Here is a 23,781-nt window from a genome sequence, read left to right on the forward strand (position 1 = left end):
TGAGGAGGATATTTTGTACTTGTGTATTTGTCTGTATTTTGAATTGATCTGAAAAACCAAACAGGATTATTGATATCCATCTCTCACACATCAGGCCTTTATGCACATGAGCATTAACACAGATGAAGCATTGCGCCTTGAGCATATTTACGTCACTCCCACATAAAAATATGCACAGCGACACATACACAAAAAAATAACAAGTGAACACAAGTGCATCTATCTGCATTGCTAGACATTTGTGCCTGCTTCCTGTCAGGGCATTCTTTAGGCTTTAAATGGCCTTCAAACCCATTTGTTTTCACCAAATTCAAGTCAACTGAAAATCCGAAAGCAAATGCTAAGTGAATTTTTAGGAATCACACATGATTTGATTCCATGAGGTGTCTTAAACATGTAAAAAAAAAAAATCCTATCTCTGTACCGTCAATTGGATTGTGTTCAGTGCAGTTCTTTCAGTGGCAGAGAAAACACACAAAAATAAAAAACATAATAAAACAATTTCAACAAAAAAATCTGACTTCTGACAGGGTGTTTTGTTAGTATGTTTTGATTTTTATATTAATTGTACAGTTCAATTATGGGAGAAGGTGTGAAACAAAAAGCGACAAAAGATAAAGACATCCCTGGGACTTTGGGATATTTTCTCTGTATATGTTGTACCTGTTACTGCTGGCACTGTATCTGGTATTCTGGCTCTGTCTAAATCACTGGAACACTGTAGTTCTTCACTGTAGTATCCTGAAAAAGCATTTCTCTGGTTTTCTCAATGATGGCAGCAAAGTTTGTCTTATTTAAATGGATTCTACCACTTTTTGTTCTTATTGATATAATAATAGTGTAATAGAAATGACTTGACAAAAAAGAACTGAAAAATATGTTGATGCAACAGAAAACTGAAATAAACATTGATTGATGTACACAGTTGAGAGCTCTGTTTCATTGGCCCATTTGCTTGTATAAAGTGCAAGTGTATTTTGTTTCGCCACAACAAAAATGCATTTATCAATTATCACAGATATAGTAGGCTACTATATTACTGAATCATTATTTCTCATAAATCATAGCATGTATCAAAATTCTACCAAAATCTCAGAAATCATTTTGGATTAATCCAAACTGCTGATAATTTCGGCCGAGGACATTTTAGACAAAGCGGGTCCACTTTGTCTACATTCCCTTTATTTACATACCAGTTTACAGAGCATAGGCTCTATTAACCTATGGTATTAACCCCTTTTTTTCAGTGCGCACATTGGCTAGGTACAGGTAGCAGATTGCAAGGAGATATTCACTCATTTTGACAAAAATGTATGTGTTAACAAATATTCTCCAGAATTACCTAGTATATGCCTTTAATGAATTATCTATTTTTGAGAGTGTGATATTGTTCATTTTAAATGAAGTAAAGGAAATGAGACATTTCTACCAGTAAGAGCAGGACTGTTTTGGATTATGTGCAATATTTCTTTAGAAAGTCACTTCATACGTTGTCATGTTTCCAATAGCCTTATATATCACTGATAAACCTATACAAAGAGCCACATTTGCAATTCCATCCCATGGACCTTCCCCATATAGATAGACCTTTCCCCACCACGATCCCCTCCATGGACATATAAAGAAAGATCCCCTCCCCTCAGCATCATGCCGACGGTGTAAACCGGGTATTACACTTCCGCATTTCTGAACAATCAGATTCAGATCAGATCAGCAGTCGATTGCCCTTCAGCCAATCAAAACCGGAGTCGGTGGAGTCATGACCAATCAGCTCGCACATCGAGCGTTCTTATCCCACCCTTGTTAAATGTTCATCTTGCATAGTTTACTAAACTGCACGAGGATACAGAAAGTAGCTCACGGTAACCTTTTTATTTGTGGAAATATGTTATTATTAAAACAATAACATTGTGTGCGTGTAAACCACATATTAGCCCATTGTTATGCAACCGCTGAACTGTTGCTCCAAATGGAAACGGAACAAACTCACATTAAAACGCTACCTAACGTTACAGACTTCCTCTCATACTCTTGATGTGTGGACATTTTTAAACCAGCAATGGCACGTTTGGGCAGTGAGCCTCTTTAGGGACAAGAGAGACGGCTAACGTTATAGGACAGTCAACGCCAGTAATGTCTCTGCGGCTATTTTTGTGCTCGCTGCTGCTCTCCTGTCTGAATGTGTTCAGACATGAAGTCCCGGGGGTGCAGGCGGGCTCGCTACCCAGTGCCACCAAAACCTTGATATGGGGACCCGGACTCGAGGCGAAAATTGTCCTCCCTGCTCGGTTTTTCTACATACAGGCGGTGGACAGCTCGGGGAGAAAGTAAGTAACACTGGGCCTTCTACTCTGTGGGAGAACGGGGCTTTTTCCATTCGCAACAACTTGTAACATTGTATTGGCAAGTAGTGCTGCTTTCAAGTGCTTCACGTAGCATCCTACTTTTGAGTTTACGAGTTGGTGCAGCCAGGTCAGTTTGAGCAGAAATAAGTTATGTATATTCATATTAATTCAAATACTCCTGTAACTCGTTTTATTTGTGTGAAAACGTAGTTTTGCTAGAGCCAAAACAAGTGAGGTCTTAAACGAGATACAAAGGTTTCTGATTCATTCTGTGAGGCTTGAAAGACTAGATGTCTGGTTTTCCCATAAAAAAATGTATGCACTCAAATGTAACACAAGCCCTCACTTTTTCCAACGTAATTTCTTGGTTAAAAACCAAAAACACGTCCGTCCTAGTTGCAAATTGGCATAGGTGATAGGCCTATGATACGTGTGTAATAACATAACCCCCTTTAATTAGGGCCCGAGCACCGATCGGTGCGAAGCCCTATTGAAACCGCCAGGATTCTTATTCTTCTTTATTATTTCTAGTAATTTTTGGCACTTTTGACCCCCTTCCCGTCATGCAAAATTTGAAAAACTTTTCGTACCCACATAGATAGTAAATAATAGCGTACCCATCAGACCTGCAATAAATTGCAATGTATCAGTGGTTCAGGATTTAATCTCAAAAACGGCGCCCCCTATGGCCACAAACAGTTTTTCAGGAAATACATGCTCAAAAATTGGGCTAGAAGCCTGAAATTTTAGGACAACATGTAATGGCCCAAGGCGCACATAAATGCCAATGTTATGTCCAGGGCCAAAATCAACAGGAAGTCGGCCATTTTGGATTCAGTGCCTAAAATCGCCATATTACAGATTTTCACATATCGACAAACTCGTCCCAGAGTTTTTACACCAGGAATGTCGAACCACTTCTCAAATACTCAAGACACTTGCCCGATGTTAAATTGCGAAAAGATTTCAAAATCACAATAGTACCAGGGAGCTAATGGGGGTCAAAGTTGACGTAAACATCATAAATAACGAACCTCATGAAACTTTAATTCATCATAACTTAGGCTGTGTTATACCTAGCTGCACCAAATTTAAACCCCAAATGTATCTTTGCAGGCCCCACAAAAAAGCCTCTTGAAGCCCCGCCCCAAAATCAACAGGAAGTCTTTTAATTTGAAATATGTGAATTTCTGACTCGAAAATCATCACAATGTTCAAAAATTAATAACTCCTAGCAGGAACATATTTAGCAAAACGAAAACTCTAGGGACACTCATCAGACATGGAAGATATACCTAAAAAATGTGTTTGATTCCGAATAACTATGACGAGATGGAGGCCGATATTCTCCAAAATTCCGTCATATGTCATAACTCTAAAGTGCACACATAACAACTTTTTGTGCAAAAAAAATATGATAGGGTATGTCCTACGACATGGGAGATGATATACCCGAAAGCTCGTTTTAATCGGAACCACCGTCTTGCAGCACCGGCGCGTCATTCGCCAAAAAACATCAAAAACTAACCTCATGAACCCTTTAATTGATCATAGCTCAGGCTTTGTTACACCTAGATGCACAATATTTCATATAGCAATGTAAAATCCCAGGACAAACAAAAAAGCCTCTTGAAGCCCCGCCCCAAAATCAACAGGAAGTCTTTTAATTTGAAATATTCGCCAAAAAAACAGGAAGTTGGCCTAACTCCACCATACTCTCTCATCTTCTCCAAATGTGTTATGGTTAATGAGACCCAAGGCCTGAGGAAGCCCGAACACTAAAATTCATAGAAAGTGAGAGTGCCACCTGTCAAAACGCCTTCGCCGTAGCTTGTCGTCTTCGCCAGTAAACAGGAAGTAGCTGTAACTCCACTATACTCAGTCTGATCTTCTCAACATTTGATATGCTTAATGAGATCCAAGGCCTGAGTAAGCCCACACAATAATATTAAGAAAAAGTGAGAGCGCCACCTGCTGGGCAAAGTAAATATTGCATGTTAGTTATTTACCTCCAAGTCCTACACACTTGATCAAATCAACCTCAAAGCTGCTCAGGGAGGTCCAGAGACAACGATAACACGGGAATCCGGTTCTATCGGCTCCATGGCCTTCATAGTTTCTCGGCGTCATCGCCACGAAACAGGAAGTCGCTGTAATTTCGCTCTGCACTGTCCCATGTGCTCCAAACTTCACCTGCCTGGTAAGAGCCCAGGCCTGAGGACTTCCTCGCATCCGTATCAAGCGCGTCGCGGCAACTTCCACACTTCCGGTGACAGGTATTACTGTGCCACGTGCTCCGAAGAGGAGGAGACTGCGACTGTTCTCTCACGCGGTCGCCCGGAGCGCCGATGCCGGCCAGGACGGCATCCAGCACGGAGGTGCGAGGGCCCGGTCATCACTGCTCGCAGTTTTAATTGTTATTGAGTCAATAGGACAATGTTACTGTATTTCTATCTGCACATGGACTGTAGGCTTATGTCTACAAAGAAAGGACATAGTTGAAATATTAAACCATTCAATACAGGCCTACAGAGTAGAAGACATGAAAGTTTGCGCCCTAGGGAGAAAGAGCTAGCCAAGCTCCTCCAATGAACCCTTACATCAAAAAGAAGAAAATAAAAGAAATCCCATGGGCCCAATGAAGTAACCCCGCTCTATTGGTGTCAGTCAGTGGGTGTCACTTTCACTCGTTGTGGGTCCCAAGGTGGATATTGTTTCCTCACATCCATTTATAGTCTAAACCCACAACAGAAAACAACATGTTTTCTTTTGTCTGATGGTACACAAGAGAGACACAACTCGCCAACACATAGAAGCCATGAAATAATATTAGCAAGTTAGCAACAATAGACTTCCTGTTTTTGAGGCACAACATGTTATATTTAATTACACTGTAGTCAGAAGGTATTAAGTAAAATATCCTTTTAATTGTTATGGCATATTCCATAAAAAAAAACTAGGCACTCACCCATTAATTGCCAACAGTTAAAATTGGTCTAGTTCGGAAGGTAGGAAAATGATATCACACTCTTCAAACTAACCACATTCGTCCATCGTCATTCATTATGGCTTTTTTTGTACACAAAAATGATACATTTTCACCGCTTTGGTCAGTGTGGTGGTAATACTACTGTTGCATTTTAGTGTTTTTACGGCTGCGTTCCCTCTTTAACGGAATAACATTGGTGGTATTCTCTCCCACAGTTTGACAACATCCCCGGGTGAGAAGACCTTTGAGGTGAAGATCTCGTCTCCGGTGGAGCAGTTCACCAGGATTTGGATCCAGGTCCTGGATCGACAGGATGGCTCCTTCCTGGTTCGCTACAGAATGTACGCCACATACACCGACCTGACCATCCACGTTATGCTCAAGGGCAAGCACGTAGCCGGGTCGCCATTCGTTCTTAAAGGTAGAACACAATGTACACTGCCTACAAATATGTTGTTTATGATTGAATATTTTTCTTTTTCTGGCTACAGTAAGCTGACTATACTGGAATATTTTTGTTATGGCAGGTGAAAGAGAAGGATCTTAATGGATGATGTGTATTTGTTTTCGCCCCTTCAGGACCAAACTACCATGAGGGCTGTGACTGTCCCCAGCCCAGTTCTGTGTGGGAGGCCCACATGCACTGTCCTAGCTCCTTCACCCAGATAGAAAGGGACCTGGCCCACTACACTAGTATCGATCCAGATCGCAATGCACAGGAGATCCCACAGCGCTTTGGACAGAGACAAAGCCTCTGCCACTACACCGTTAAAGACAATAAGGTACCTCACCCTTTAAAAAAAGAAAATATATGCAACAACATGCACAATCAATTTCAAAACACCATATTAAAGATATTAAATATGCATTTATGCCCCAGCTAAAAAAAGAAAGTCAGAATACAGTGAAGTATCTTCACCATAACCAAAGTGTAGTGTGGTGATGAGGGTTAGTATTCTTCTAGGCTGAATAGTACTTAAGGTCATGTCATAATAATGCTAAGTTGTTCAGAAGAGCCTGGAGCTATGTGTCACACATGGAAGAACAGCCCATCAGCAACCAGGTGTTCAAGGGTGCAATCTTCTCAAAATACCACTGCGGACATCAATCCAGGTTCCCAGGATAGGGACACGTCTAAAGCCCTATTGTTATAGTGCTATCAATACCTGGGAACAACCTGTAAATGTCCAGTCGTCAGTGATTTACAGCCGCAATATATTTCTTATGTTCTGCTTTGAGGCAGGTTGAGTGTCCACTTACAAAATTAGTTCAGTGCGAAAACTATAAAACCTAGTTCCAAAAAATTAAGATTGGAAATGTAAAGTATAATTGACCGAATTCTTCATCTGGCTTTCTCTCTCTCTCTCTCTCTTTATTTAATTGTAAAATGACGCTTGACAGAAATACAAGGCTGAAATTACAAACCCAATGCAGGGCCACTCATGAGCCTTTAGGGCTTTCAAACATATCACATGGTCTTAATCAACGTAAAGAGTTTGCAGTTAAGCATAATACCTAATTCCCTGAACTCTTCCTCTCATGTTTTTATTCTCCTTAGGTCTACGTGCAAACGTTTGGAGAGCATGTAGGTTTCAGAATCTTTATGGATGCCATCTTGCTGTCTCTCACCAGAAAAGTAAGCTCTTCGTCTTCATTTTATAATAGACACGCTGTGTATTTATGTTGCTTTCATTGAGAGGTTCGGATGCTTTAGAAGGATTTCAGATAATTCAAAGATGTACAACATTTTCATGAATTTGAGAGCATGAGTATGGAGCAGTGTTTCTTCATTTACGATCCCTTTTAATTATCAAAGAGCATACTCACATTTTCCCACTCTTCTGTGTTGTTTTTTGAAATTCAGTTTCAGCTCCCCGATATAGAGTTTTTTGTTAACCTGGGAGACTGGCCGCTGGAGAAGAGGAAATCTAGTGACAAGCTTCATCCCATCTTTTCCTGGTGCGGCTCAAACAGTACCAGAGATATTGTCATGCCCACCTATGACCTGACTGAGTCTGTCCTTGAGAGCATGGGCAGGTGAGGCTCAATATCCATAGTATAAATGTGCAAGTTTAGATTAAGCTTAAAAAAGATTTGTGAACTGTTGTATACACACTCAAAATAACTAAAGGCACACTGAAGGCGTGGTGGCTTTGAAAGGTTTGTACATTGCTTCTTGGTGGAGGCCGACATTTACCGTGCTGTATTAGCAGGATGTCATATCACCGCACCACGACATTTTCACTGTGCAGGCGGAAGAATGCTACCGAAATAAACCTGCGTCGAGATGCTCATTATTTCCTCAGTGTTGCTTCGTGTATTTGTATGCAGTAAATGACAGCCACTTGGTGTGTGCAAGCAAAAAAAAGTATTCCTAGCCAATATCACTTGCTCACTGACGGTTTGCCCTGCAGAAATTCTCGACTTGTAATGAGAGATACTGGCTCACCAGGTCGTATCCGATGTCATCTGTAGCTGCCGATACCTGCATGCCAAAACTGTATTTAATTTACTGCAACAGTCATCCGGTATAGAAAGGTAAAAATAACTCACAGGTACTGAGGCGAAGCAGAAAATATGACGCCGGTCCTTTACTTGGGTAGAATAATAAGGTGAGGGATTTATGTATGCATGACTGAGGTTCTAGTTACTGTCTCAATGTCTACTTTATGTTTCTGCATGTTATCAATGTAAATTAGACCAGCATTTTCCCAGATTAATATCTTGGACAACATATTGTCCATCCAATGAACAGAGTGAGTCTGGACATGATGTCGGTGCAGGCCAACACAGGGCCGTCCTGGACTGAGAAGAATGCCACAGCGTTCTGGAGGGGCCGGGACAGTCGACAGGAACGTCTGGAGCTGGTCAAGCTCTCCAGGGCTCACCCCGACATGATAGATGCTGCTTTCACCAACTTCTTCTTCTTCAAACATGATGAGAGCCTCTATGGCCCGCTGGTCAAACATGTCTCCTTTTTTGACTTTTTCAAGGTGAGAGTACTCCAGCGTAGCTGTAATGTCATTTGAAAAAAATGATGTAAATGTAAGAAGATGATAGAACTGCCAGACTGTTATAATTAACACCTTTCAGCCTTTAGCTAATTGTTTTACAACCAGCGGAAGGCATTTTGACTTAACAAGCTCAGACAAGTTGAGGGTGCCCAGATTGCCTACACGAAAGACTAGTGTCTGCTGAAGAAAGTAAAAACCCACATCTTTTTCTTCATCTATGATGGACCAGACCAATAATCAAGGGCCAGTAAACACTGGACCTAATGTATGCTACCTTTTTATATTGGTTCCCAAAAAGACAACTCCGACAGGATGTGGTGTAGCTTTGTGTTTGTTAGATGTTTAAACTGGCAAACACATTAACCATAACTTGACCAAATTGTAACTTTTACATGTCCACCAACAGTACAAATACCAAATAAATATTGACGGCACGGTGGCAGCGTATCGACTGCCTTACCTGTTGGCAGGAGACAGCGTGGTCTTAAAGCAGGACTCTGGCTACTACGAGCATTTCTACAACGAGCTTGAGCCGTGGAAGCACTATATCCCCATCAGGGCCGACCTCGGGGACCTGCTGGAAAAGATCCTTTGGGCTCGTAACCATGACGAAGAGGTGATGATGATGATGCTGCTGAAGCGTGGCTGTTGAGTTGTACATGTGTTGTAATGCTGTTCAGTTGATTATTTTGTCTAATTTTGTCAGTCTTCTCATCTGTGTTGCTGTGATTAATATATATATATATATATATATATATATATATATATATATATATATATATATATATACACACACACACACTCTCTCACCGGCCACTTTATTAGGTACAGCGGTTCATTTTCTTGTTAACACATATAACTAATCAGCCAATCACATGTCAGCAATTCAATGCATTTAGGTAAGTAGATCTGGATGGGACAACTTATTGACGTTGAAACCGAGCAACAGAATGGGGAAGAAAGGGGTTTTAAGTGACTTTGAACATGGCAAAGTTGAGGGTGCTAGAAGGGCTGGTATGAGTATTTCAAAAACTGCTGATCTACTGGGACTTTCACTATAAACCATCTCTAGGTTTTACAGAGAATGGTCCAGAAAAGAAAAGAATATTCAGTGAGCGGCATTTGTGTGGACGTAAAATGCCTTGTTGAAGTCAGAGGTCAGTGGAGGATGGGCATACTGGTTCGAGATGATAGAAAGGCAACAGTAACTCAAATAACCACTCGTTACAACCAGGGTATGCAGAATACCATCTCTGAACGCGAAACACGACCAACCTTGAAGCAGATGGGCTACAGCAACAGAAGACCGGGTGCCACTCCTGTCAGCTAAAAACAGGAAAATGAGGCTACAATTCTCACAGGATCACCAATATTGGACAATAGAAGATTGAAAAATCATGCCTGGTCTGATGAGTCTCGATTTCAGTTGCGACATTCAGATGGCAGGTTCAGAATTTGGCGTAAACAACATGAAAGTATGGATCCATCCTGCCGTGCATCATCAACCATGCCATGTTCAAAGTCACCAAAACCCCCTTTCTTCCCCATTCTGATGCTCGATTTGACTTCAGTACATTGTGTTGACCACGTCTAAATGCATAAATGCATTTCATTTCTGCCATGTGATTGGCTGATTGGCTTTTTGTTTTTATAAGCCATTGAACAGGTGTACCTAATAAAGTGGCCGGTGAGTGTGTGTGTGTGTGTGTGTGTATATATATATATATATATATGCTGTATACCCACAAATAACCAGGTTGCAATATTTCTTTTAATGTCCTTTTAGGTGAAGAAAATTGCTATGGCGGGGCAGCAGTTTGCCCGCAATCAGCTTACGGGAGACATAATATTTTGTTACTACCACAAACTTTTCCAGGTAACATTTTATACTGTCTCAGAGTTATATAGGTTAATACAATGGAAAAGCTTGAGGTACTAAAAATAGTAGCATCACCATTACGGCCTTATTATGTGACTCTGGGTAGATAGGATGGTTTCCCGTCATGCAGAAACTTGTTCTAATTGCATTTCTTGGTGTCACGATGTGCCTCCCTCTGCCTGTCACAGTTCTCTCTGTAAAGTTCAGTCTTCTGCTTTCAGGAGTATGCCAAACTCCAGGTCACAGAGCCCAAGGTCCGTGAAGGCATGGAGCTTGTAGAGCAGCCCAGTGATGAGATGTTCCCATGCTCCTGCCACAAGATGAAGGTAAGACATAATGGTGTCACCTCACCTCAGCCCACCGCTTCACAGCAGTAACATGGATGACACCAATTTGACTGAGTCAAGAGCCGACTTGCTTTGTGTCTTGCAGTTTGGTTATTCTTTCCTCAATCACAAGTTGGCATTGTTCGAAGATTCACTTTGCCTATCACTATATAGTGTGTACACTATTCAATGTGATTAACAGACACCACCAGTACCCAGGTGTCTAAAGAATGTCCATTAAAGCTGTTTAAAACGTATGTGGCAAATTAGAAAATAATAAATATATGGCTTTTTCACTGATGTCAGTGCTGCAGTTTGAAACGGGTATAACTAATAACATTAGCAGCAGCTCTGTTCTGCTACAATATCCCAGAAACATCATTAAATTACCAGGATTCAGACATCTGTAATATATTATTTAAACCTGGGCTTTTCCTGCTCTGACACATCCAAATGTCTTCTATGAAGAAGTGGATTTTTTTTTTTCAGATATCTGCTCTTTGATAGATATGCTAATTGTTTGGACAGTACATTTTGTGGGCATGGCCCTGATTGAAAACATCATGTGGACGCCAGACTTCCAGAAATGCAAACTTGTAGCACAAAATAAAAACTGAATAATGTAATAACTATGGCAAATACATTGTTGGGTTTAACTTTTCATTAAAAATTCAAATAAACTACTGGTATAAGCAAAATAGTTTGTATTACTCACAGCCTAGAGAGAGAGACTCCACTCAATAGAGCCACTCTGTATGGAGTGTGGCTCCCTCTGGTGTATGTAATGTGCCACTACACCTTACAAGAGTAATGCAAAGTAAAAATATAAAATGTAGTATATGTGGGAGACTACAATATGATTACAACCAACTGTAATCTAAAAAGTCCAATACCTTTTTCTATTTGACCTCTTTTCCATTAATGTCCAAAGTGAGTTTTTATGTCAGTCTGTTATAGCCTAGTCTAAATAGCCTACTTGGGTTTTTACAAATTAATATATATTTTGGCACACACTGATCTTAATTCCTAATCTTATTTTTTCTGTTTGTTTTCCAGGCAAAAGATGAGCTTTGATTGACCTGTCGTCCTGCAACAGAGCATTCCTTCATATCTTATATATACTGCCAAAGTGTGAACTGATTGTATGAATATCACATTATCTACATTTTTTAATAAAAATGTGTCTTTTTGTTATATGAAAGTGATTTTTTCCTACATCTATATTTTACACAAGCCTACTGTAAAGCATCCACGCAAAACCTTTATGTAGCCAAAGTGCTGTTGAACAAGAGGGTTATGGAGTTTCCAATCAACCTGTGCCATCACATGAGGTCTATTGAAGCATACAGGATCTCTATGTTCAAGCTGCATTGTCATAAAGCATATCTGCCCTGCTGAAGGGCCCGTGAACAAGGCTGCATTTTTGATCAGTTGGGTTTCATTCCATGGACGTATTATTATAAGATTAATGAAGCTGTAATGAGCACTCCTGATCGGTAGAGGCCACTTGTGGTCCGGTTGCACTGTTGTGATTTCAGAGAGGAACTGAGGAAGCCCGGTTGTCATGGACAAGTTTGAAGAGGTAAATATGAAAGTAGAAGCAACGGCAAAATTTGACTTTCTGAGAAGATAACAAACGAAAGAGTGATGTGAATCACCTAAAACCCATGGCTTTTAAAATATGCATCTAGCTTGGTAGTCTATAATAAAAACTTTGCTTAGCTTTTAGCGGCTAGCCTACATAATTTGTAGCCTACTCATGAATAAACTGAGCTTAAATTGCGTCAAAGGTGGCAAAATGTTGCTTATATTATATTGTTACAGAGCTGTAGGTCTTTTATTCAAAATCAGTTAACTTTTTTTTTTTCCATTCAGTAGCCTATCCACAGTCATTTTGTCTACGGTTACAGTTAATCCCTGCTCGTTGACTCGCAGGAAACAGTGAAGGTGCCATTCGGGACGAAGCACCTGGATGCTGCCTTGTGTTTCCCTGCGTCAGATGTCCACACAGCGGTGATTCTCACACACGGGGCTGGTGGAGACATGAACTTCAGACATTTGGTGTCTCTGGCGCGTGCCTTGGCTGCAGGCGGCTTCCTATGTCTCCGTTTCCAGACCTGCAAACTCATAGGAGGTGAAAAAGGTGACAAACACCCGTCCCTTCTAGGGGGGTCGGGTGTTTTTCGCTGTCCAAACGATTGGCTATTGTTAAATATCATTCACACAACCAGAGTTCTCCACTATTGCCTCCAATGTCCAGCTGGGTGAAAATAATAGCCAGCTGAGATCCTGACCCTCCTAGGGGGGTCCGGGGGTATGCCCCCCCGGGAGATTTTTTTTAAACTTTTTAAAGTGAAATGCATGAATCTGGTGCACTTTGAGAGGGAAATTAAGAGGCTAAATCTGAGGAATTTTGTGTGAACAAATAATTTGGAGACACTGGGTCGGATGAATTAGAAGCTTCTTGGATTTTCCATTAAAATGTTAATTTAAAATAAAATATTATGCAGGGTCCTCTGGGTTGGGCTTGGTGCTCTTTTTCTTTTATGGGACATATTTCTCTGTAATATAATGAATGCATTTAAATGCAGTGAGAGGAATGAAGCAGAAGAACTCTGTTGTCCAGCTATCTTTTTTTCCACAGATGAGGCTGAAATAGGTTATACAGTGCATGGGCATCTGAGCCCCATTTCCAAATGTTTTTAAATAAACTCGATACACACTGGACGTGAACGTGACGTGATCAGTTAAACTTGGATTACCTCCCAGATGAACTGATTAAATTATTGGGCTATTAACTAGGCTATCTAGATCAAAACATTGTATTATTATTTTTGTATGATATAATAATATGATGTTAATATCAAACACACAAACTAAAAAATAAAAATAAAAATAAATTGGGGGGGGCGGGAGGGCTGTCGGTCGGCTCCGATTGTGAGCGCACTGCAGACACTTCATTTCTGCAATGTGCGCTCATTAAACTGTCAGCTTCACTTAAGAGTCCTGTGTGGGTCAACAGTGCAGTGCAAACTATGCAGCATAAAGTTATAACATTCGTCTACGACCGTGATGTTAAATCACCTTCACACAAAGTCTCCGCCCCAGCAAAGCAGCGAGTCGATCGCTGTGACGGTGAAAATCACCGGGACCCGGGAGACCCAGTGAGCGAGTGAGACGCCGCTCAGAAAAAACTCTGTGGTTTGATGGATGAAATCAGTCGGGGATATCCTGCCCGTTAACTTTGTCTACGGGAACGGCTTCCGCGATCTTTTTCTATGTCTCGAGTCTAACAGAGAGCCATGTCGGCAAACAGACAGCGCGACTAAATAAAGGGACTGTAGGCTACAGTGAGCTGCGTCCCTCCGTATAGTTTCTGTTTCAGTAGGCTGTTACATTAACCTCTGAAGCATTGACAGTGTTTAATCAAAGCCTCTAATTTTCTATTATCAAAAGGGTTGTGATTGAGACTTTTAGCCAATTCTAAAGTCTGAACACACAGCGGCAGCAGTGATGCTTGTGCCCGATCTTAACGCTGATTGGACAATACTCATGACGTCTACCAAAGATGTTTTATTGCCAAAATAACGATATTCCCTTGTCTCACACTACGGTAACTCGCCCACACAGTCCAGTCTGGGAAGCGCTGGCTGACTTCTCTGGCAGCTGCCGCTACCCCCCCCCCCCCCCCCCTCCCAAAAACAAAAACTCTTCGGATCTATACGATTCACGTGGGTCATATATTTTGATTCTAAACGGCGATTTTCGCCGAAAAGCGACGAGTTTGCAGGTATGGTTTCACGTGCAAAGCTTTAAACTTGGGCTATAGAGTGAAGGCTTACCATGCTGTGTGGGTAAGCTTCTTCATCCATTCAAGAAACGGCAGTAAGACCTTTTATTCACCATACCATATTATTTATGTGCTAGTGCTACTATAGAAGATTCCGAATTAATATGATGCTGTGTTTTCTCTAGGACTACTTGAAATCTCTACAAAAGTTTGTCATAAAGCACATATTCGTTGGAGGTAAGTAGCAATATTATGCTTACTGGCCACAACATGAGTAAACAGACCTACACCATGTCTGAAACAATACAGCAATTTGGTAAAGTTATAGTGCGTAACCTATGTTACAGTTGCCCCCTATGAGTTATTGAGTAATTACAACAACACTGTCGGTGCATCTACATGAGCTTAGCCTTCTGTGATCACGCATGGATGTTTTTCTGCTGCACATCCAGTTTTTTTTCTTAGCAGTAGGATCAACATTTGAAACATTTCGCACTTCTTTTCGATATTTCTGCCCTCCAGGCTGTGACACTCTGAGAAATGCGAGAGTGAGTTTTGTGAAGCTGATAGGCTTGATCAACGGTGTGTCACCTCGCCTGGCGATGGCTTGAATGCAACAAACATTTATTTATATGAGAAAGTCACGCACTATTGCTTTAAGAAAACACACCAACATTATGAATACAGCACTCACTGAGTATCTGTGTGACCCGTCTCCACAGGCAGGTCAATGGGATGTCGTGCTGCTGCAGCTCTAGCCCTGCAGCTGAGCCTTGAATCAGAGGATGCAGTGCAGGGTGTCGTCTGTCTGTCTTTCCCCCTGCACCCCCCAGGTCAGACAGACGCCCACCGGCAGCGCAGTAAAGATCTCAGAGGCTTACCTCAACACATGCCCGTGCTGTTTGTGTCGGGCACTGAGGACAACATGTGTGACAAGGTGAGCATTCCCCTTTGGTGTGTCTGTAGGGGGTTTATACTCATTCAATTACACATGTCATTATTCATCACACTCATGATTTGTAAGTCACATGTCTTTTATACAGTTTGCCCCTATATGCCTTTTAAAAAGGTGGAGTCGGCGATTCTGGAGAAAGCTTGTTGTCAAATCACTTTTCTGTCAAAATCAGTGATTCTCCTCACGATTCTGTCACATCCCGGCTCTAGGGAAGGACAAAAGAGGAGACCACACAAGAAAGTTAGTTTAACCAAATGTAAAGTAACCTAATAAAGAGAGCGTGAATGTCAGTAATCAGTAGTGAGTGCGGTGTCTGTGTGAGTGAAGAGTGTATGGGGTGTGTAAAGCAGCACTAACTAAAACAAACCAATACCAACCAAACCAAACCATACATCAAGGGAGGGAGATCAAGTGGCTGACTCCTGCAGCTTTTATAGCTCAGGAGAGCAGCCAGCATGGGTGGAGATGATCAGCAATCAGGAGCTGTCACAATTCCACTACCTGTCCGTACTGTGTGTGCGTTGGAAAAAAAACCTGGTGTTAATACACACAGCCTAGGCTCTCTAAACTGGTATGTAAACAAAGGGGGCCCAACATAACCCGCATTATGTCCGTTCATAGAGCCTAGACTACGTAAAACAACAGATATGTTTTCAGCTCACGCACATTACGGACAGGTAGCGATCATTTGGAAATAATAACTGATTTAGACAGAGTGATTTTGACAAGAATGCTCCAGAATCGCTGACTCCACCTTTAATGTATATTTCCTTCAGTAACCTTGTTTGGGCAGTGAAGTCAGGTCTTCAGGTGATGATAGTCTGCTGTTACATGTGCTGTATTTTACTTTATTCCATTCCATTTTTAGTTTTAATGACCTGACTTGCCACAGCTGTGATTTTGCTACATCTATTTTTTTTTAATTCTTTTCTCAGGTCCTTTTTGATGGGGTGGTCAAGGAAATGAAAGCTACAATTGAGGTTTTCTGGCTGAAAGGAGGCAGCCATGGACTGACAGTGAAGGGAAGGACGGAGGATTCCGTGATGGATGAAGTGAACTTACAAGTCCTCACTTGGATGAGTAAGCGGGGAGAATAGAACTTTTTTGTTTTTCTTTTGTCTTTGTTTTGTCATGTTCTTGTCGCTAAATAAAGGAAAAGTATTTTTACACAAGTGGTCAAGTAGGTATGTCTTTTTTTATCAGAATTTAATCTAAATGTAGCAATTATTCTGTTCAATTCTATGTTCCGTTTATTTTTTCATCACCGCAAGATCATGGCGAGCAACTTTACTTTATGTAAATGAGAGATCTTAGTCAGCTGGCACATCCTCCCTTAGAGCAGTAACCCTGTAAAGAAGTATGACCAAACTCAATAATGTCTGTTGCGTTATGTGGGATCTCCTTTGGTCCAGCATCAATTATGTATCTGTCAGTTCTGGCGGTGACTTCCATGTTGACCATACTGACTTCTTCCAACCTGGGTACAGCGCTAAGCATGGAACATGGGAAGGGCACATGACCTCTGTTGTCTGAGGCATGCAGCCATTTGGTGGGCCGCCAGGTAGCAAAGCTCTTGCCAGTTCAGAATCCTAGCCACAGTTCACATCCAGGTGGTAGTTGACTTGTGCCAAACACAGCCAAGACTAAAACCTCATTGTTAACTGTACATCATTTTAGGTGGTTAGGTATGTGCTTCTGTACTTTTCTAAACCCATTTTTTATTATTTTTAACAATGCCATCGGAAAATGGTAGGTTTATTGATTCACGGCACTATCATGAGAAACTACTACATATTACTTAGTTGATTTGGTTCTCATGGATAAGATCTACATTGTGTCTGTTATTGCGTGTGGGTCCAATTGGATAGGTTTGACCAACAGCTGGAGGCTGGGCGCATATTTTATGGCCCAAAATCCAGTTTTGTTCCTGATAAAGCTTATTCACACATCACAAAATGAACGATTGTTGTGACATGATGAGCTATATGATTTAGTCCTAATTTTGCATTTAAAATAATAGCTTATTTTGTTGCACATATTTACAAATGATTGTCTTCTGGGATCATACATTTAAATGTACTACACAGATTTACTCCCATTTTTAATTATATTTTTACGGTAGGCCTATAATTGAAAATATTGGCTACAACATTAATTTTATTTCCAAACAATTCCGACTGCAAACATCTAACAATGTTTGCTTAATTCAATCCCAGGGCTTACTGGAGACAGGCGAACAGGCCAATTAGTTGACTGTGCCTTTAAGGCGATCTCTGACGTTTCTATTTACCCCGTTACAATTGGCTGGCTGACTTCCGCGTGCTTCTTGTTTTCTTGCAGGAGGAAAGCATGGCTGGGGAGCCGTGGAACAGAGTTAGCGTCCCGTTTCCAAGTGCCGTTTCTTGTGTCCGTGTACGTTTCAGACCAACTACAGGTACGGTATTGATCGGATACTAATTCAATATTTCGAATTTGTTACGTTTTGTGTTAAGTCTTTGGCTAATGCCGCTCGTTTGTACACGTGGGAAGGCATGGATCTACCCCTCAGCAGTGTTGATATGGTACTTGCTGTTGAGTGCATTGTACATTTGTCGTTCTTACGCAGATCTAATTGTTAAAACCCTGCTGGGGGAAAACGAGAAGGTGCTTAAAATCCTTGGGAGTGAGATTCTTCAAACTGAGATCCGAGTTCTCTATGAGCTGTTGTACGTCCTCAACAACAGCTTTAGAGGCAACAAGACCTACAAAGGTTTACAGCAGGTGAGCACAAAATACACACAACATCCACATTGACTTACTACAAGATGCATGGTGGTTTATCTGTTTTAGTCCGTTATTGAGCTCTTTAACAAAGCGAAATAACTCACTCACTAACCGAGCTATGTGTGACTTCCCTGTCTTCTCCTATCCAGGTTGAACAATGCATAAACAGGCTAAAGAGCATGAAGCTCGACAGTGCCCTTCAGGAGCTGACTGAACTGTGTCCCAATAGAATTCAAAGGTAGGCAGGATAGTTAGCTGGTTCACTGTGTTTTGGCCAGCTGTTTAGGAACACACAGGCCAGAATGGATCAAACATAGGCTTTACCCTTTGTGACACATGTTGTATCATGTGACAGCTGACCTAAATGGCATGCACATCATATCAGTTTAACCATGGTAGTGTACTTGCTATTCTTTAAAATGCTCACAATGGAGCTGTGATGCATGTAGTTTAATGAGGATGGCTGTAATCGTTTGTAAACGTGTAATGCTTGTGTGTGTTCAGAGGACTGAGCCTCATGGCTGGCGAGTGTGATGTCCCCAGTCAGCCCAAGCTGGAGTGGCTCTGTCTCAAGGTGCTGGGGGCGGCCCAGCTGATGAGCTGCACATTGAATCGCTGCAGCAGAGCCTTCTTGTATCCTTTTACAGAGGTGGCACTGATTTATTTATTTGTATTTATTTTTGCTTACCAAATTGCTTACCAAATTACATACTCTTCCTTTTTACTGTACTGCAGCTGCCCATAAAAAAGTATGTAGTTTGCATGCAGTATGCAAAGATATGGGACATACGGTTACTTGTATATTTCGTCATAACATTGTGCCTTGGCTTGAACATAACCATTTTGCTTATATATCTACCTAAATTTTTTTGTACCATAATAAATAGCATGGAAGTGAAGGTATTGGAACGCACCCTGTGTGTGCCTACTTGATGTCATGGATTTTCCCTTAATAAGATGTCTTCTTCAGACTGTCAAAGCGGCAGATGAAATGGGAGGAGTATGTCATCTTGAACGTGGTGATAACCAGCATGCTCAGTCGTCTATGGTGAGTGCTCTTACTCTTTGTTGCGTATAAACAGGCTAATAAGAAATACAAAACGATGCAGACATTTTGAAATCTTCCGAATTGCAAAAATTATTATTTAGAAAAATCCAAATTTGAAATGCTTTGAGTTGTGTTTCCACGGCCTTAATAAACTTGCGTTTGTGCACCACCAGGGTGATGTTCCGTGGTGTCCTGGTCTGTCTGTCTGCTCTGTATGAGCAGCTTTTGAATTTCCTCAGAGAGGTAGCCCTGGCCCAGCCCATGCCCTTCCTCACAGACTTCTCCCTGCCTGCAGACGTGGCTGAGCTCCTGGGTCCCTCTGATGCAGTGTTACTGAGCAGACCGTCAGCACACAGTTCACAGCAGCAGAGGAAGATTTCTTCTGTTAAAGTCAAAAACCAAGGACAGAGAGGGAAGGTTAAACAAGACCTTGGTACTGCTGTTGAAAGAGGTGTGGAGCTTTTTCGAGGTTCCATATTTAATGCCAGGAAGTTTTCTCCCTTTGCACTCAAACTCAACCTCTTTGGTTGACTTATTCAGCTAGTGGTAGCTCATAAAATAATCTGTTATTCAGCCTCATGTGATTTTCACAAGATGAGTTGAGTTAAACTCATGTGATTTCTGATTGGTCAAAATAAACATGAGCTGTACACTTTGACAAATCAGAGCGAGGCTCCGATTCTCTGTTCTTATTGGCTGTTGGGACTGTCCATTCACTTTGGCACGACTTTGTTGATGTAGAACGTGTCTGGAAGGGACCAAAGAGAACAAGTGGAACGGTTGAGGTATTTGGATTCCAATCTCTATCCCAACTGCCATTTTCTCCCCAAATCCTCCACCCCAGCTTTAAAGTGAAGCGGTTTCAACCCAGTGCTGCTCACTTACCATACAGAGTGCACCATGTTACAACTGTATTGACTTAACTAGTGTTGATGTTTTTTTCTGTTGTTTCAGGTACAGTTAATGATGCTGACATGAAACCTTTCCTCAGCATTTTCAGGAACTTTACAGAGGTATGAGAGCACACTTTTTCAACAGGCCTTTTGAAAGTGGAGACAGAAATTCTGGAGAATGCTTGTTGTCCAAATCTGTGAATATCACCCCACGGTCCACTACCTGTAAATACTCTGTGTGTGTGTGTGTGTGTGTGTGCGCGCTGAAAAAAAGGCTGGTATTAATACACAGCCTAGGCTCTGTAAACATGCATGTTGCTAGCTACGGGGGGCCCCTTTTTGTTTACATACCCTTTATTTACATATAACAGTTTACAGAGAGTGTAATAACACCACATTTTTTCCAGCCCACACGCAGTACGGACAGGTAGCAGATAGTGGGGAGAAATTCACTGATTTTGACAACAAGCGTTTTCCAGAATCACAGACTCCACTTTCAATTGCTTAATTGTCACTTAATCGTCCTGTCTAATGATTCCATACTTCTTGGTACTGCAGGCCAAACCCGTGCCAAAGGAAACACGCAAGAAACCAAAGTTCAAGAAGCAAGTGAGAGAGGCCTCCACTTTCACAGACATGGCAACCCATCTAGAAGAAATGATCCAATGGTGCAAATCGCAGAAGCTGAAAAAGGAAAAACGCCTTTTAACCTTTCTGCTTTTGAAGTGCCAAAGGATGAAATGCGTAGAGGCAGCGGGTTACAAGTGAGAACAACTTTGTGCTGTCAGAATGATTCACTCAGTGGCCACTACCGTGTACGATAACAGCAGTAACACTTAACTTAGTCTCCAGCGGCAAGGCTTTTAATGTACAGTTTGTTAATTTTGTCAGAAATGTCTAAATGAAATTAAAAAATTAGGTGACAGTTAAAGGCGGTTCGGAACTGTACTTGATGGAGGATTATTAAAACCAACTGTGAATATGATGCAGCTTAGTATCAAGCATCTCAAAGGTAGACTTATGGCTTATGGCAGTTATCCTAATGAAGTGGCCCGTATGAGTCAAATATTTAGGGGAAAACTACATACTAAAGTTGCTACTAACACTAAATGCGCTTATCTATATACTTTGTCCTGGTCCACAGTATCCAGAGGAAGTTGGAGACCTTCAGACAGGAAGCTTGCTGGGCTTCATCTCCTCAAGGGTCTGTGCCAAGAACCTGCCGTTCTACTGCTTCATTCAGGAGGAACGCTCGCCGGAGAACTTGTTTCCACAAACTCAGGAACCACTTTAAGGTTTTAGCACTGAGGACGCTGAAGACACATAGGAAGACAAGGATGACTGAGTTGTCAGTGTCTGGCCTGTCGGAAGACGAGCAAAGCAACACGTCTACACACACGGCGACATCTCAGGCCGCTGACTGTCACAGCCATGACGAAATAGATGACATATTTTCCTCTATAGGTTTGTGACACTTTGGAAGTGGTTTTCCTCTGTTCTGGAGAAGTTAGAGTTAGTGTTGTAAACAGCAGCAGAATGTGGCACAGTGTACCACTGTTTTTGACTCCAAACTTAAAAGCCTTGTTTTACTGACCTCAGACAGCCAGGATGTATTAACTTAAGATCCTTAGGCATCAGAAAAATATATTTTGCTCGTGTGAAGTAACTTCTACAGCAGAAAGGTGGCTATTGGGACGCTCAAGGTGAGGAAATGTAACAGTGGCATGATGTTGTTCTTTTTTTTCTTGATACTAGAATATGGGATTTTAAACGGCAGTTTAATTTTTTATGCAATTTTAAGCCGTTTTCAAAAGTAGTTTGAAATCTAGTTTGATGCATTCCTGACTGAATAGTAATGAATGTAATTGAGAGGGCAATTCACGAAGAATATGAATGACAAAGACATTGAGTGATTGTGGCACGGTTATACTTTCATAGCCGTCTTTTTAATTGAAATGTTTGAATCGTGTCGATACGACAAATGAGGGCAAAAAAAATCTACGAATGTGCTTGAAATATTCGGATTAAGACAAAGTATGAAGTTTATTTTCCATATTATATGGATTGTAATGTTTTCTTTACTGTCCTCACATGTTTTGAACAATGTCATTAAAAAAATGACATCCTTCCAGATGCTGTTTAGTATAACACAGTCGGTATACATTTAGGTTGCTTACAGTATTTGTGTTCTTAGTACTGGTCCAAAGACAAACTGGTCTAAGAAATACACAAGTCTTATCTGAATAGGTATTTAAATAATTTATGAATGTTTTAAATGAGGGAGGAACTGCTTAACAATTTAAATTTGATGAACTAGATTTTCTTCTGCACTCTGTAGCTTTAGCAAAAGTAAAATTCCATAATTACAGCTATTAAGTGCACATATTGTTCCACCCTCTGAAAACAGCCCTACACTATAACATTAAAAATGTTTAATTGCACAACTAAATCAAATCAGTACAATGACACATGAAATATTGTTTTGGTATATTGATGGTAAAATAAATCCATGTTACATAACTTGAAGTATTTCTAGCTCCAAGTGGTGGATTAGAGAGGGGATTGTAAAACAGTTTAAATTAAGAATATATTGCATGTATGGATAAATTCATTTACACCTATCCATACAACATTACCTTTTTAAAGCATCTATCCAGAGCTTGGAAGAGCCCACTGACCCAATTTGCTCAAATTTCTGAAGAACATATTTCTGTACAATCCTCAATAAAAAGTAATGAGCCTGCACCAGAAAACCTTCTCTGCAGCTGCTTCATGTTAGCCCGGAAATCCAGACCCACATCTAGAACAATGTAGGTTGAGCAAATTTCAATTTGCCTGCAGCAGCTTTGGATTTCCAGGCTATCTTCATGTGTGTTTTAGTGATGATTAGCTGGGCTTTCAGCTCAGAAATAAGATTAGATGAAAAAATGAATTGCCCCTATGATAGAAATGGGGTGAGATTTAGATTAGATTGTCCTGCAGATTAATGCAAATTGGTGTAAAATGAGAAGACCCAGATTGTCCAAATTAATAAAAACAGGGGACATGTGCAATGTAATCAATCATTGGAGCGAGTTCGATAAGGGTCCATATTCAAATACAACAATGAGGTCATGTCAGCGCAAACAAGACCAGTTAGGGCCATATAATTAAATAAAACACAGTGTCTATTGCACATTAAATAGAGAGAGGGCCAGCCATCCCTTTACACAATGATGTAGTAGGCTATTATAATTATCAAAGTTAATACATCTAAGTGCAGAGTGATACACAGCATCCAAGGACTTCAGAGTCACAGATGAGGTTAGCTGGGAGGAAACCATTTGTGTTGCCTAAATAAAATAAAAGTGATTAAATGTCACCCATATTTGGTGCTACATGGGGAATTTAAAAGGACATGACAGAGGTCACAAATCTGATATAACATTACTTGTGTGTGTTTGGCCAATCAACATGTAATAGTCATGGCTTTGGACTAGGCCTATGTCATGGACACTGTCATTTAGTTACCCTAATATTCTATATGCTATATCTGTAGGCCTATATGTTTAGCCTAGGTAGGCTACATATCCTGATGCAGACTATTATTAAAAAAACACTCACTTTAAAGTAGAGTACAGCATTTTCAATGGTAGGCTTACATAGGTCTATTGTTTTAAGATAAGACAAACAAACAAAAACTGCAACGCTCCCTGGGTAACCCCACCCCTTTCGAATAATAACAAGCTACAGTGGCCTTCAAGCACAAGAACAATTCAAATTTTTAAACAATGCACCTG

The 23,781-nt window shown here is 40.9% G+C and overlaps 2 protein-coding genes across 2 annotated transcripts; both read left to right on the forward strand.

Moving 5' to 3' along the window:
* Window positions 1–1,814: 1,814 nt before the first annotated feature.
* Window positions 1,815–11,710, forward strand: poglut2 (protein O-glucosyltransferase 2). The gene is made up of 10 exons (XM_080037898.1): window positions 1,815–2,327; window positions 5,550–5,755; window positions 5,914–6,116; window positions 6,893–6,970; window positions 7,199–7,371; window positions 8,090–8,327; window positions 8,755–8,964; window positions 10,135–10,224; window positions 10,449–10,553; window positions 11,610–11,710. Exons 1-10 carry the CDS (start codon window positions 2,134–2,136, stop codon window positions 11,625–11,627), a joined length of 1,515 nt encoding a protein of 504 aa, XP_079894024.1. The 5' UTR covers window positions 1,815–2,133; the 3' UTR covers window positions 11,628–11,710.
* A 385-nt stretch (window positions 11,711–12,095) lies between these two features.
* On the forward strand, window positions 12,096–22,646 carry LOC307258077 (nucleolus and neural progenitor protein-like). Its single transcript, XM_080037480.1, has 15 exons — window positions 12,096–12,135; window positions 12,489–12,660; window positions 14,337–14,407; window positions 14,529–14,580; window positions 15,066–15,280; window positions 16,234–16,314; window positions 17,642–17,732; window positions 17,904–18,058; window positions 18,211–18,299; window positions 18,566–18,694; window positions 19,032–19,109; window positions 19,283–19,560; window positions 20,064–20,122; window positions 20,561–20,766; window positions 21,147–22,646. Exons 1-15 carry the CDS (start codon window positions 12,118–12,120, stop codon window positions 21,472–21,474), a joined length of 2,022 nt encoding a protein of 673 aa, XP_079893606.1. The 5' UTR covers window positions 12,096–12,117; the 3' UTR covers window positions 21,475–22,646.
* The last annotated feature ends 1,135 nt before the right edge of the window (window positions 22,647–23,781 follow it).

The sequence above is a fragment of the Ammodytes marinus genome (genome assembly GCF_949987685.1).
Source record: "Ammodytes marinus genome assembly, chromosome: 12".
In the NCBI taxonomy this organism is placed as follows: domain Eukaryota; kingdom Metazoa; phylum Chordata; class Actinopteri; order Uranoscopiformes; family Ammodytidae; genus Ammodytes; species Ammodytes marinus.

Coding starts and splice junctions, on each gene's coding strand:
- LOC307258077 (XM_080037480.1), top strand. Junction 15,281..16,233: donor AGGACAACATGTGTGACAAG/GTGAGCATTCCC, acceptor TTCTTTTCTCAG/GTCCTTTTTGATGGGGTGGT. Junction 20,123..20,560: donor TTTTCAGGAACTTTACAGAG/GTATGAGAGCAC, acceptor TTGGTACTGCAG/GCCAAACCCGTGCCAAAGGA.
- poglut2 (XM_080037898.1), top strand. CDS start 2,134: ATGTCTCTGCGGCTATTTTTGTGCTCGCTGCTGCTCTCCTGTCTGAAT. Junction 8,965..10,134: donor CTCGTAACCATGACGAAGAG/GTGATGATGATG, acceptor ATGTCCTTTTAG/GTGAAGAAAATTGCTATGGC. Junction 10,225..10,448: donor ACTACCACAAACTTTTCCAG/GTAACATTTTAT, acceptor TTCTGCTTTCAG/GAGTATGCCAAACTCCAGGT.